Genomic DNA, 12,712 nt, shown 5'->3' with positions numbered 1-12,712 from the left:
CTGGTACAAACCTCCTTTAAAAAGAGAGTTAGTTCTCCAATGGAGAATTTTACATGGCACCATTGCAACCAATGCCTTTATACCTTTTTAATCACAGTGTGTTAAATAAATGCCCTTTCTGTAGTCTGACCGAAAATTTTTTTTAATGTTTTTACTGAGTGCAGGAGATTGACAGGAATTTAATGTTTTAAATCATGTTTTTAACCTATTTGGTGTCATTTTCACTATCCCTGGTTTTATTTGTGGAGTTAGACAAAAAAAGACAGAAAGAGAAACGTGTCAACTCCTAAACTTTTTAATTGGAGAAGCCAAAATATCAATCTACCTGATTCGTAGGGACAGACTCGTAAAGAGCTTTTGTACTGGGTGATCAGTGGAGAACTGGAATAATTTTTAAACTGATTTTTTGAATAAGTAACTGTTTGTTTTGTTATGTGCCAACTGCTGTTTAAAAATCTTCTTCTTCTTCTTCCTTCTTCCTTCTTTCTTTCTTTCTTTCTTTCGAGTATTTTCTGTGAGCGGAGAGTGAATGAGTCTGGTTTAATCCGCTCTTTGTCTTGTTGTTTTCTCTCTCGGCTCATTCACTCATTCTGTTACAAACTGTTTGTATCACAACTCCAGTTTGCTGCTAGTTTGTGTTGTGATGTAAACAGGACGGGCAGATTTGCATGTGTTACACAACAGTTTGCAGGGATTCATAATCTGGATGCTTAGAGACTTTTAGATCGGCCCACACTGGAAAAACTGAGTCCAAAAGTTGAAATGATTCACTTTCTGGTGCAGAGTTTAGTCGATAAACCAACCTGCTCCGACAAATGTTAAGAATTAGTTCTCTTCATGAAATATTTTCTTTCAATAATGTAACTTTTTTCAATCTTGTTAATGGCTATAATCCCTGAAACAACAGAAATAACTGCAATATCAATCAGTGTAGGAGGCAAAATAAGTGTCCAAATTCCATTTTTATAATTAATATAATTTTTCTCCTCTTTTCTAACTTACTCTAAACACTGAACATTACAGCTGGAAAATGCTGGAAAAGCTTGAAAAGTGCTTGAAAAGGTGCAGGACCCGTAATATTTGCTTCATGGTGGAGAGTTTTGCCAAAAGTGTAACAATATTTCTCCCATATTGAATATAAATCAACCTATTTTGATTTATTGGAATTTATTCTCTTCTTTATACATTTTCTTTGCATTTTTTATTCTTTTAAATAACCCTTTTCCTTGAAAAGTTAATGAAACAACAGAAACATTGTGAAGTCGTGGCACTGCTTAAAAGTGGTTAGAAATGTATAAAAGTCCTCACGTCCCCCTGTCCACATCACCCCTTGTCCACACTTCCCCTTGTCCACACTTCCCCCTGTCCACATGTCTCCCTCCACCTGTCCACACGTCCGCCTCAAACTATTTTAGGATATTAGTATATGAGATATTTTTGGATTCAGTTAATAACAGTTTTTCCTAAAATCTTACTGAAACAACTGAAAACTTTCTGCACAAGAGTCGAGACAACAATGAAACAATAATCTTTCTGTGTTAATAAAAAAGTCTTGCAGGCTGAATATGAGACTAAAAACCTGATCACCTGATCTATAAACACTGCAGAGAAAGTTAACCACACAATCTCATAAAGTTGGACCTGTTTACAATAAGGAGAACAACAACAGTCTTCCTCTGAAGCTCCACCCACTTTAATAAGCTGTGACCTACTTCTGCTCAGCTCTAAGTAAAATCACTATAATTAAAGTTTAATGAGATGATAAACAGCAGAGAGAAAAACGTGACATAAATTAAAATTAAACGTGATGAAATGTAAGGCTGAGAGCAGCATGTGGAGCTCTGAAACAAGGAAATAAACTGGAAATGTTTGTTTATTTGACAGTGAAATCACTGATAAATGGTGTGCAGTTTATTGGCTGCAACCTTTAAATCAAAGTGCATGAATTAAAAATCTAAACTTCCTTTTTCTGCAGCACAGACTTCAGCGTGTGGAGTTATGAAACAGGACGTGGTGATGTGTCACTAACTGCTCACTCCTCCACAGAATTACTGAAACTGGTGTTTTCCCCAAACATTTTAATTTCCAAAAATAAATGAATGACTGGAAGGAAATAACCCGTGTGAGCTGAGCTCGACTGGAAACATTTACTGATCAACAAAACAAGGTTCCATAAAGGAAGGAAGGAGGAACTCAGACGGCTGCTTTTTAAAATTAAATAATTGTATTAAAGAATATTTAACATTATTATACATACAATGTAGCACATTGTCAAGCAATTCTGGAAAAATAAGAATTAAAAAAATCTAAATAAGAATCAGAACTATTTTTTCAGGGATTGCAAACCATTTTAATAGTAAAAAAATGAAAAATAAATAGCTAAATCAACACCAGAACTGTACATTCAGAATCAGTCAGTTGCTGAAGATTGAAATAAAAAATAAATGAATATATATATGTGTGTGTATATATATATATATATATATATATATATATATATATATATATATATATATATATATATATATATATATATATATATATATATATAATTAAACATCAGTGTATGTTTTTCAGTATTTAGTATTATAGATTAAATAAAAATAAATAAATAGCTAAATAAACACCGGTCATTTTTGTTCACAAGTCAATTGTTGAGATAATTTAAAAAAAATAAAAAATAAATATTTTTTATCAGTTTCTGATTATTTAAATAAATAGATCAAAATGGCTAAGTAAATATCAGCCATATGAGCCAAAGGAAAATGTAATAATAAAATAAAAAACAATTTAGTGTGTTCAGTATGCTTTATTTAATCATTTAATTAAAGAATAAATAAAAATAATATAAACACCTTTTCTAAATCACCTCAAGTCCTTTTCTGCATTATATGTGCAGAAGAAAAACATGAATGTGTTTATAATAGGGTTGTCTCATACTAAAATTTTCAACTCGATACAGATACTCAGGAAAATATTCGATACTCGATACCATTTTCGATTCCACAAGGATAAAAACAAAGACCCCAAAATTTAACAGAAATATTCTTATTAACAAGAAAAATGCAACATGTAAAAATGAACAGAACCACAGGTTAAATATTTATAGTAAAAAACAGTTGTGCAAAAAGAAACTGCAACTATGATAAAAAGCTTCAGATACTTGATACTTTTGAAAATGAGTATTGTATCCGGATACACCGATACTTTTTTGAGTATCGATACTTTTGACAACCCTAGTTTATAAGAGGCCAATAAATCAGTCAGACTGGACTTATTGATGAAAACTTGTTGAGTTGTTTTCTGTGCTTACAGTCTCTGCTCTGCTCTGTGTTTACTCCCTGTCTGTTTATTTACTGTGTATATCTGCTGCGTGTGATGAAGCAGCAGGTGAAATCAGGAGTACTGCGTCAGATGTGAACAATGTGTCTGTGTGAGAGGCCCGTCGGCTCCTCCCTTTGTCCCCTGCAGCTCTGGTATGTTTGCACGTCATGTGTTTGTACAGCAGCTGAAAGGAGGAAGAGAAACCCACAAGAAGGCGCACGAAGCCACACGAAGCCACGGCCTCCTGTGACATCAAATCATGTCATGTCGCCTCCCTGTGAGGACGCACGCCACTCAGGAAAAACCAGTTTGGAGACATTCTTCTGTTTTTGTCTCCCTCCCTTCTTTTCTTTCAGTCTAGCTCTGTGCTGTCTATATTTGTCCTGACAGTCTCCAGATGCTTTAATCGACTCTTCTTCTTCTTCTTCTTGACACTTCCAGTGAGCCATCATGGACTTCAGCCAGCCGTTCTCTGTGCTCAACGACAGGCTGAGACCTCAGTTCACCACCAGCGAGCAGCTCTACTCCTCCCTGACCCGGCTGGAGGACAGACAGCTGGGCTCGCTCCGGACCAGGTCCACACCTTACAGAGGCACGGTCCTGCCTGAACCTGAACCAGAACCTGAAGTCTCCGAGACCATTACAGAACCTGAGGACGACTCGGAGCCGGAGGACTTGGTCTCGGATGAGGGAAGCTGCTCTGACTTGAGGAGCCACTCATGCCTCATCACCGAGTTAAATTTAAAGGATTTTGGAGGAGAGGAGCTGGCGGATGAAGACAGGAGCGTGTCCTCGTCCGAGGAGAAGGACACTCCAGGGGAGCTGTCCTCTCAGAGGAGCGGGGAGGCCTCAGGCTCCGACGCCATGGATGGAGACGATGGGAGCTCCTACCAGACGAGCTACATCACCAGGACGTCTCTACCAGACCTGATCAACAGCGGCCGGCCGCTCAGCAGACGCAGGACGGTGGGACACGTCTCAGACACGGTAACACATCCCTTTTTACTTGTCACGTTTTAACATTTTTTGTTGTTGGTGTCATCTTTCTGCTGCTGCAAACAGGCCAGCCAAACAGAAAAAACCTGTAATTCAGGGAGGAGGCCATCCTAACTGTCACTCAGGACCGTTTAAAACACAAAATAAAGAAGCAAAGAAATCACTAACTGCTGCAAAATAACCTTAAATGAAAGTTTTTTTAGTGGTGGAATGTAACTAAGTACATTTACTCAAGTTCTGCACTTGGTTTTACTAACTTTATACTTCTACTACACTACATTTTAGTGGTAAATATTGTACTTATTGTACTTTATTCCACTACACAGTTTTAGTTACTTTGCAAAAGAAGATTTTTGCAAACAAAACATCTCAGAAAATTAACAAGCATCTTTTTAATTGTTTGTTGTTTTTAATGCAAAAGCTTTCCATTAGGAGATTCTCATGTGTGAGGATTTACTGCTTTCTTTTAAATCATTTAAGATTTAAGCACATGTACTTTACTTGAGTATTTCCATTTTATGTAACTTTATAGTTCTACTCCACCACATTTTACAGGCAGATATTGTACTTTTTACTCCGCTACATTTAGCTGACAACTTTACTTTATGTTACTTTTCAGGGTCGAGATTTAACATGAAAAAAAATTATAAAAGTTATAAATTATAACTCAAAATAGCATATTAAGTAGTTAAAATGAGCCCTTAAAGAGTTTCTGAGCTGGAATGAAAATAAAAGAGGAACTCAGATGGCTGCTTTTTAAAATAAAATGTTTTTATTAAAGAATATTTAACAAGTTTTGAACGCAGGACTTTTCCTGTAGTGGAGTCATTTCAGAGTGTGATACTACTATTTTTACTGCAGTGAAGTAATCTGATTACTTCTCCCTCTTTTGAGTTTGATGTCAATAAACACTTTCACGATTTTACAGCTGAAGATAACACAGTTTGATTTGTGGTTATGAGTGTGAATGTTTTTGAGTGTTTAAAGATGATTTGTGCATGCATGTTTGCAGCCGGTACGACTGGATTTCTTGTCTACAGTTTCACTCAGGAATCTAGAATAGCAGTTTCTGTTTACACTGTGTGAAAATGTCACAGTGTGCAATTATGTGCTGAGCAGAGAGAAGATGAGCTGATATTGTTTGTTGTCTGCAGCTTAAAGAAGTGCGCAGAGAGGTGGAGCTGTCCCGCAGACGCAGCATCAAGCTCAAAGCTCAGGTGGACAAACTGCAGGAGAAACGAGACGGAGCGGGCTGGAGCCAGGACAGAGAGAGGGTAAACACACACACACACACTGGGAAAAAATCATCAAAAATAGTCAAAAATATCATGAAAAAACAGTAACAAACACTTATTGTTAAATACCAATGAACAACTGTTGTGTTACAGATCATTTCTGTAAAAATCCAGATAATATACAGTAAATATCTGTATTGAAAATAAAAATAAAAATGTAATGAATAATATTTTATTTTTTACTTTAATATAATGGCAAGTGTAGCAGAAAGTTGCCTTAATTTTATTGTTTATATTTTTAATAAAAGTAATTTACTTTTATTACGGTATTTACACTTAATAAAAAAAAAAAACTCCAAGAAAAATCATGTAGAATTATACAGTAAATTTCAGATTTTTTTTCCCTTAAAAATCCAGATAATATACAGTAAATATCTGTATTGAAAATAAAAATAAAAATAAAAATAAAAATAAAATGTAATGAATGAAAAATAATAATTTTTTTTTTTACTTTAATATAATGGCAAGTGTAACAAAGTTCCCTTAATTTTACATTCAGCAATATGATTGTGTGTGAGTATTTTTTGTATATTTTCATAGAATTCACTGTAATTAATCATTCAGACATTAATTAATTAAATTATACTGTAAAAAAAAAACTATAACGTATATAAACAAATGAAACATTATAGATGCTTTTCAGTCAATTAGGTAAACATCAGCAGTATGAATCAAGTATTTTTATTTTTAGAATATAAATATTTGGTAACACTTTACAATAACCATCATTTATAAATGGTAAACAGTTTATAGTTAATGTTTTATCATCATTTATAAACCGTATATAGGCCATTTAGAATGGTGAATACATGATTTATTAATGTTTAACTAACTACATTATTTATAAATCACAAATAGATGGTATATTAATGTAAGTTTATAGTTACTTTACCATTAACAAACAATTATATGTAATTAATAGTTTATTAATAGTTTTAGTTGCACTCATTTTAACATTTTTAATTCCATTCCAAGTATGTTAATAATTTTGAAATTGTACATATACATTTAAGAAATTGGTTGAAAACATTTAAAGATTAAATATGTATCGCACTTTGTAAATGGTTAAACATCACTTAGTTGGTTATTGTAAAGTGTTACCAGATATTTATATTTTATATATTTTTTCATCCTTATTATGGCATATTATGGCATTTGGACTTGTGTAGATAACCCTGTAAAATATTACAGTGAATTTAAAAAAAAAAAATCCCCCCCAAGCAACTTTTGCTGCCAAAATTTTTTCTGTTTTTTTACTGTGTAGAAAAAAATATTTCTCAAAAATTTACTGTATAATTCTACATGATTTTTCTTGGAGTTTTTTTTCTATATTAAGTGCAAATACCGTAATAAAAGTAAATTACTTTTATTAAAAATATAAACAATAATTGTTTTACTTTATAATATTGTTTTACTTTAAATTATTATTGAAAAACATATCTTAAATGGATATATATATATATATATATATATATATATAATATACAGATTATATTTATATATATATATATATATATCATAGACTGTATAAAGATATATATATATATATAATATATATATATTGCAGTCTCTTGGATCTCTTTTTCTATTTATTTCTTGTTTTGGGTATGATTATTTCCCTGTCAGGTGACGGAGGAGGTTCTGTCCGTGCTGCGGCTGCTGCGCCCGCTGACCGAGTCGGAGTCGAGCCCCCCGTCTCCATCTCCGTCTCTGGGGGGGAAGCACCTGGACGCAGCGCTGGGCCAGCTGCAGAACGTGGCCCGAGAGTTGGCCATCAACCACACCATACAGGTGAGGACCACGCCCGCTCACATAACGCTGCTTATCAGCCGCAGTCAGCACAGTTTAGTGTTGAAGCCACAAAAGATGTTTGCTCTGCACACAACAGCCAGAGAGGTGACAGAGGTCACTCATTATTTACAACAGAAATCACAAGTGTATTACAGGAACAGTTAGGAAACATTTGTACATTAATAAGACACCCTGTGTTCCCTTGAAGTCTTAAAGAAAACTTTGTTTTTCTTGCATTCCTCCACAGGGAACTGAGATTCTTAAAATGCTGTAGACTGTTAATGTACTGAACTAAATAAGCTGCATTAAACATCAGCAAAACTAAATCAAAACACCCGTTCTAAAAACTCTCATGCTCGAGGAGTATCATCCAAGTCTCAACTATAATAATAATAACAATATTAATAATAACTATAATAATCTTTATTTATGAAGAACTTTTAAAAACTCAGATACAAGCAGTTTGATTGACGAAAACATAATTTAAAGTACACAAAAGACCAAGAGATTAAAATCAGGATTTATAAAATTAAGTTTTACGAGGATCAGTGACTCGGCCAAAGGGTGTTTGGATGCTGGTTTTCTGTCTCTTTAAGTAAAGTTAGCCACCAAAACCACTAAGTTAAGGTTATTTAAAGTAAAGTTAGCCACCAAAACCACTAAGTTAAGGTTATTTAAAGTAAAGTTAGCCACCAAAACCACTAAGTTAAGGTTATTTAAAGTAAAGTTAGCCACCAAAACCACTAAGTTAAGGTTATTTAAAGTAAAGTTAGCCACCAAAACCACTAAGTTAAGGTTATTTAAACAGAATTAGACTTTATTACAGACATAACTTCTTACAGAGTCTCTTCAGTGTTTAAAACTGCAGCTGCCACGTGTTTGCAGAAAGTTTTAACGACTGCAGTCACGTGTCACAATTACAATAGCAGCAGTGGTTCAAAAAAGTTCATATTAAGCATACATTTGGTTTAAAAATATGGATATTTGAGGTTATCTGTGGTTTGCAGAAACTTAAAATGTCAAAATGTATTCACGCTTCCTCATAGACTCAGTGCACCTGTGGTAGAGGTGTTTTAAATAGTAAGGTTTTTGCAGAAATTGTTTGGGAACACTGAGCAAACGACTGCATAAATGAGACTTTACTGGACAAGTCCTGTTAGAGCTTGTAAGTTAATATTTCTATATAGTTTTGCTGATGTTAAACATGGCCCCCATTTACTTTAATCCATAAAGAATGTCCTTCGTTTTTTGTATTATTTATCCTCCTTCAAGTGTGAGAGAAAAGCAAAGATTACATCAAGAATTCAGGGTTGCACAGGGTGAGTAACAGAAGCTCTAAAGAGGAAAAACTTTGCACATTCATTTTACAGATAAAGATCAAAAGAGGAAACAAGATAAATTATGTAACACTTCTAATTCGAAACTTTTTTTTTATCTTGGTAAGAAACAAATAATTGTCAGTACTGGGACAGTTCATCGCTGCTTGCAGCTTTAATTTCTCTTGTTTTAAGAGTTCATTTCTTATTTTAAGCGTTCAACATGCTTATTTCTAGATTTAATAATCTTAATTTAAGAAATCTTGTCAAGTGAAATTATCTATCCATGCAGCAAGATCATTTCCCTCAGATTTACTGTTTTTATCTTGTTTTTAGAGACACCTCGTGCAACATACAAGAAATACATTTATCGCCTGAAATAAATAAACAAAAATAAATAAACCTTGAAGCTAGTGTTGGGACAACAATGCTTTGTGAGCAGAGCCTGAGATGGCGCTCTTTGTTTAACAAAGGTGAAAACACACAATTATCATTGCTGAAGCCTTTTCTTTAAAACCAGGACCGCCATCTGGTGGGGTCAAAAATAAATGTAAAAATAAATGCTTCACGAACCTTCATTGTCCCAACACTACTTGAAGGCATGTGAGAAAAACAAAGATTTCATCAATAATTCCAGGTTACACAGGGTGAATAAGTGTCATTTTAAGTGGAAGTGTTCCTTTAAAGTGATATTAGTCATAGCACCCACCCAGTTTAAAGTTTATCAAATACCTGAAGACTTCTTCATGCATTCTTTGGCAGCACAGTGAGGAATTTAAATCGTCACTAAGGCAGTTAAAATACTGTGAGCCAGCACAAAGATATCACGCAGGAGGCCCACGTGTTCTCCTGATATGTGGTTAGACAGGTTTACACATGACTATCACATCTTTTTGGTTTCTGCTGTATCTGAGAGCAAGTCAATAACCTGCCTCCTTTTCTGCTTCAACCAAAAGTCCAAATCAGGGAAAGGAGCGGTGGACAGTGGCGTCCTGCAGCAGGCGCTACGGGACCGAGATGACGCCATAGAGAAGTGAGTAGTGTCTAAATAACGCATGAATCAGGATTTCTGAGGAAGAAGAAGGAAGCGGACGGACGTGAATGTATTTTAAAGAGTGTGTGGTTGTTCGTGCAGGAAGAAGGCGATGGAGGCCGAGCTGCTGCGGAGCAAAACGGAGCTGATGCTGCTGAACAACCAGCTGCTGGAGGCCGTGCAGAAACGCCTGGAGCTGTCGCTGGAGCTGGAGTCCTGGAAGGTAACACTTCAGCTTTTAACAATCACACGAGACATGTGGAGTCGCCCTGAGCAAAACAGACACAATTATAACAGACAATTATAATGCAAGACACAGTAATCACACATTACTTAGTGTTCAGCTACAACAAACACGTTATAATTAAATGTACACACGTTATTGAGCACATGCAGAGTGTGTGTGTGTGTGTGTGTGTGACAGAGAGTGTGTGAGATATATATATATATATATATATATATATATATATATATAAACTTTAATATGACAGTGAGTGTTTTTACATATTTTTAACCCTTTGGAGTTTGGGGCTATTCTGTTGGTTTTTGACTCCTTTTCATTCTGCCTGCACAAACAATCTAAAAAGTGTTCACCATGTCACGTTGGTATCATTGTTTTCAGCACAACCTCACCTATATGACCTGATTATTATTTTTTCATTTTGACTTACTGGATCAACATTTTGAACACAAAAACACAATAAAATGACAAAAAAACACACAAAAAAGACAAAAATCACACATAAAAATTATACAAAAAATGACAAAAAACAAGAAAATACAAAAATTGCAATAAACACACAAAAGACTGCATAAAATGCATTGAAATGCTGAATGCAGACTGCAAAATCTCTGCAAAATGTAGAATCCTGTTAAATTTGGTCGAGGTGGTTTTAACCTTTGCTGAAAAAGAGTTGACTCGGTTAAAGCGGACATGGAAACTTCTGGAAAAGCCAGAACTTTAGAGAGAAGCTGACAGCAGGGCTCTCCGGCGCTTTCATGAACTCCAGAGGGTTAAACATTCAATTTAAAGTTTACTGTAATTTTTTTATTTTTATAGTGAATTCACTGTAATTTTACATTCAAGACCATTATGCAAATTAATAATACTGTGAAAAATGTTTATCTATAATGTCCCATTATATCAATGTACAGATTTCAACTTTTATTTTATGATTATGGTTATTCTATGGAAATAAAAGTAATTAACCTTTTTATGGCATTTGCACAAAAACAGGAAAAACAAACAAAACAGAACATTTCTGTAAAATAACTTTTTTTTACAGTGCAGCTGCAGCTGTTTTTTCTGTCTTTGCAAAACGGACAGTTATTGCTAGACCTTCATCAGGACAATTTTGCCTAAAATAAATAAATGAACACAGTTCCCTTGACCTCTAGTGGAGGAATGCAATATAACCCTTTTTTTTTTTTTTTTTCAATAGTCACCAAAAAAAAACCACTAGAGTTGGTACATTTAGGGCAAACATTAAATTATGAATATTCCAGCCACTCTTATTATAAAAAGATAAATAAGAGAATAAAGGACTAAAGTAGAATAACTTCTCAACAAAGTTCTGGATTCATTCATTCAATTTCAATGTTTTGTGTTTCTCATCACGGACACGTCGGCCATGTAGGTGGAGAGGAATGTAGATTTTGGGTTCAATTGAATATAAAATTCTCTAAAAATCCATTACTGTCCTTACTTTTCTGACCTAAAAATGTTTGTAAAGTCAGGTTAAGAGAAAGTTCCTCATCATAATAACTTAAATTATTATTTTTTTCATCACAAAGGCAGAAAGAACATTTTTCTCAATTTTTTAAAAGACAAATGAAAACAAAGATCTCTCTTTCACAGATTTAAAATACTTATCCTCACATTTTTCTTGCCTCTCTTTTTCAAATGTCTGATCTCTGCTTGTAGATTTTAAGTTTGAGATTTTTTTTTTAGTCAGTGTGTCTAACAGTGAGTTTATGTCCTCAGGAGGACGTCCAGCTGATCATCCAGCAGCAGCTGCAGCAGCAGCAGCAGGCGGAGCAGGCTCAGAGGAAGCCGTCCCGTCTGGGGATCCTCCGGAGAAACAAGCCGTCCGTCCAGCGGCCGCCCACGCCCGCCGCTCCCACCACCAACTCCAACCAGATCTTTGTCCCCCGATCTGCAGCCGCCGCCCCCCCGACTCCCGGCACGCCTCCCTCCACCGGGACCAAAAGCAACTGGAGGGACAAGCTGAGGAGGAGGACCGGGCGGCAGGAGGAGCAGGACGCAGTGGGGACCGAACCAGACGGCTTCCAGGTCATATCGCTCGACTGAACACATCAAATTGCACTGAGAACGTTTATTCACATGCACAGCATTCATGTTTGACACTTGATGCTGTTTCACACGTGCACATGGCCCAGAATGCAATGTAAACGAGTGTGAGGTGGAAACCTGAGAACTCCGCTGCACAAACACTGAGACTTGTCACTGCAGCAGGGATGTCCTGATCCCAACCAGTCACCATCAGATACTTCTTTTTTATAGACAGTTTAACTGCACTGTGGACACTTCAAGTGCATTAAAATGACTAAGATAGAGCTGCAACAATAATAATCAATTATTGAATTAATCACCAACTATTTTGATAATCATTAATTGGTTTAGCAGTTTTTAAAAAAAGACTTAAATCCAAATTCTCTGATTTCAGCTTCTTCAATGTGAATATTTCTGGTTTCTTTGTTCCTTTTATGACAAACTGAATATCTCTTTGGTTTGTGGACAAAACAAGAGATTTGAGGACGTCATCTTGTGGTTTGGGAAACTCTGATTGATATTTTTCAACATTTGTTTGACCAAACAACTAATCGATTAATCGTTTAAATAATCGACAGATTAATCGATAATGAAAATAATAGTTAGTTGCAGCCCTACATTAAAATCAGTCCAACAGAATAGTTCTGTTCTCTGCATCCGAACG

At 35.2% G+C, this 12,712-nt stretch overlaps 1 protein-coding gene across 1 annotated transcript; it reads left to right on the top strand.

The window, feature by feature from the left end:
* Positions 1–3,591: 3,591 nt before the first annotated feature.
* On the top strand, positions 3,592–12,627 carry bicdl2l (bicaudal-D-related protein 2-like). The gene is made up of 7 exons (XM_059351488.1): positions 3,592–3,601; positions 3,766–4,311; positions 5,475–5,594; positions 7,242–7,406; positions 9,679–9,755; positions 9,858–9,978; positions 11,740–12,627. Exons 2-7 carry the CDS (start codon positions 3,775–3,777, stop codon positions 12,064–12,066), a joined length of 1,347 nt encoding a protein of 448 aa, XP_059207471.1. The 5' UTR covers positions 3,592–3,601; positions 3,766–3,774; the 3' UTR covers positions 12,067–12,627.
* Positions 12,628–12,712: the final 85 nt, after the last annotated feature.

Source organism: Centropristis striata, chromosome 15 (genome assembly GCF_030273125.1).
Source record: "Centropristis striata isolate RG_2023a ecotype Rhode Island chromosome 15, C.striata_1.0, whole genome shotgun sequence".
NCBI classification, from domain to species: Eukaryota; Metazoa; Chordata; class Actinopteri; order Perciformes; family Serranidae; genus Centropristis; species Centropristis striata.
Note: the sequence above shows the minus strand (reverse complement) of the source record. Positions and strands in the feature narration are given on the sequence as shown.

Coding starts and splice junctions, on each gene's coding strand:
- bicdl2l (XM_059351488.1), top strand. CDS start 3,775: ATGGACTTCAGCCAGCCGTTCTCTGTGCTCAACGACAGGCTGAGACCT. Junction 5,595..7,241: donor GGAGCCAGGACAGAGAGAGG/GTAAACACACAC, acceptor TTTCCCTGTCAG/GTGACGGAGGAGGTTCTGTC. Junction 7,407..9,678: donor CCATCAACCACACCATACAG/GTGAGGACCACG, acceptor TTCAACCAAAAG/TCCAAATCAGGGAAAGGAGC.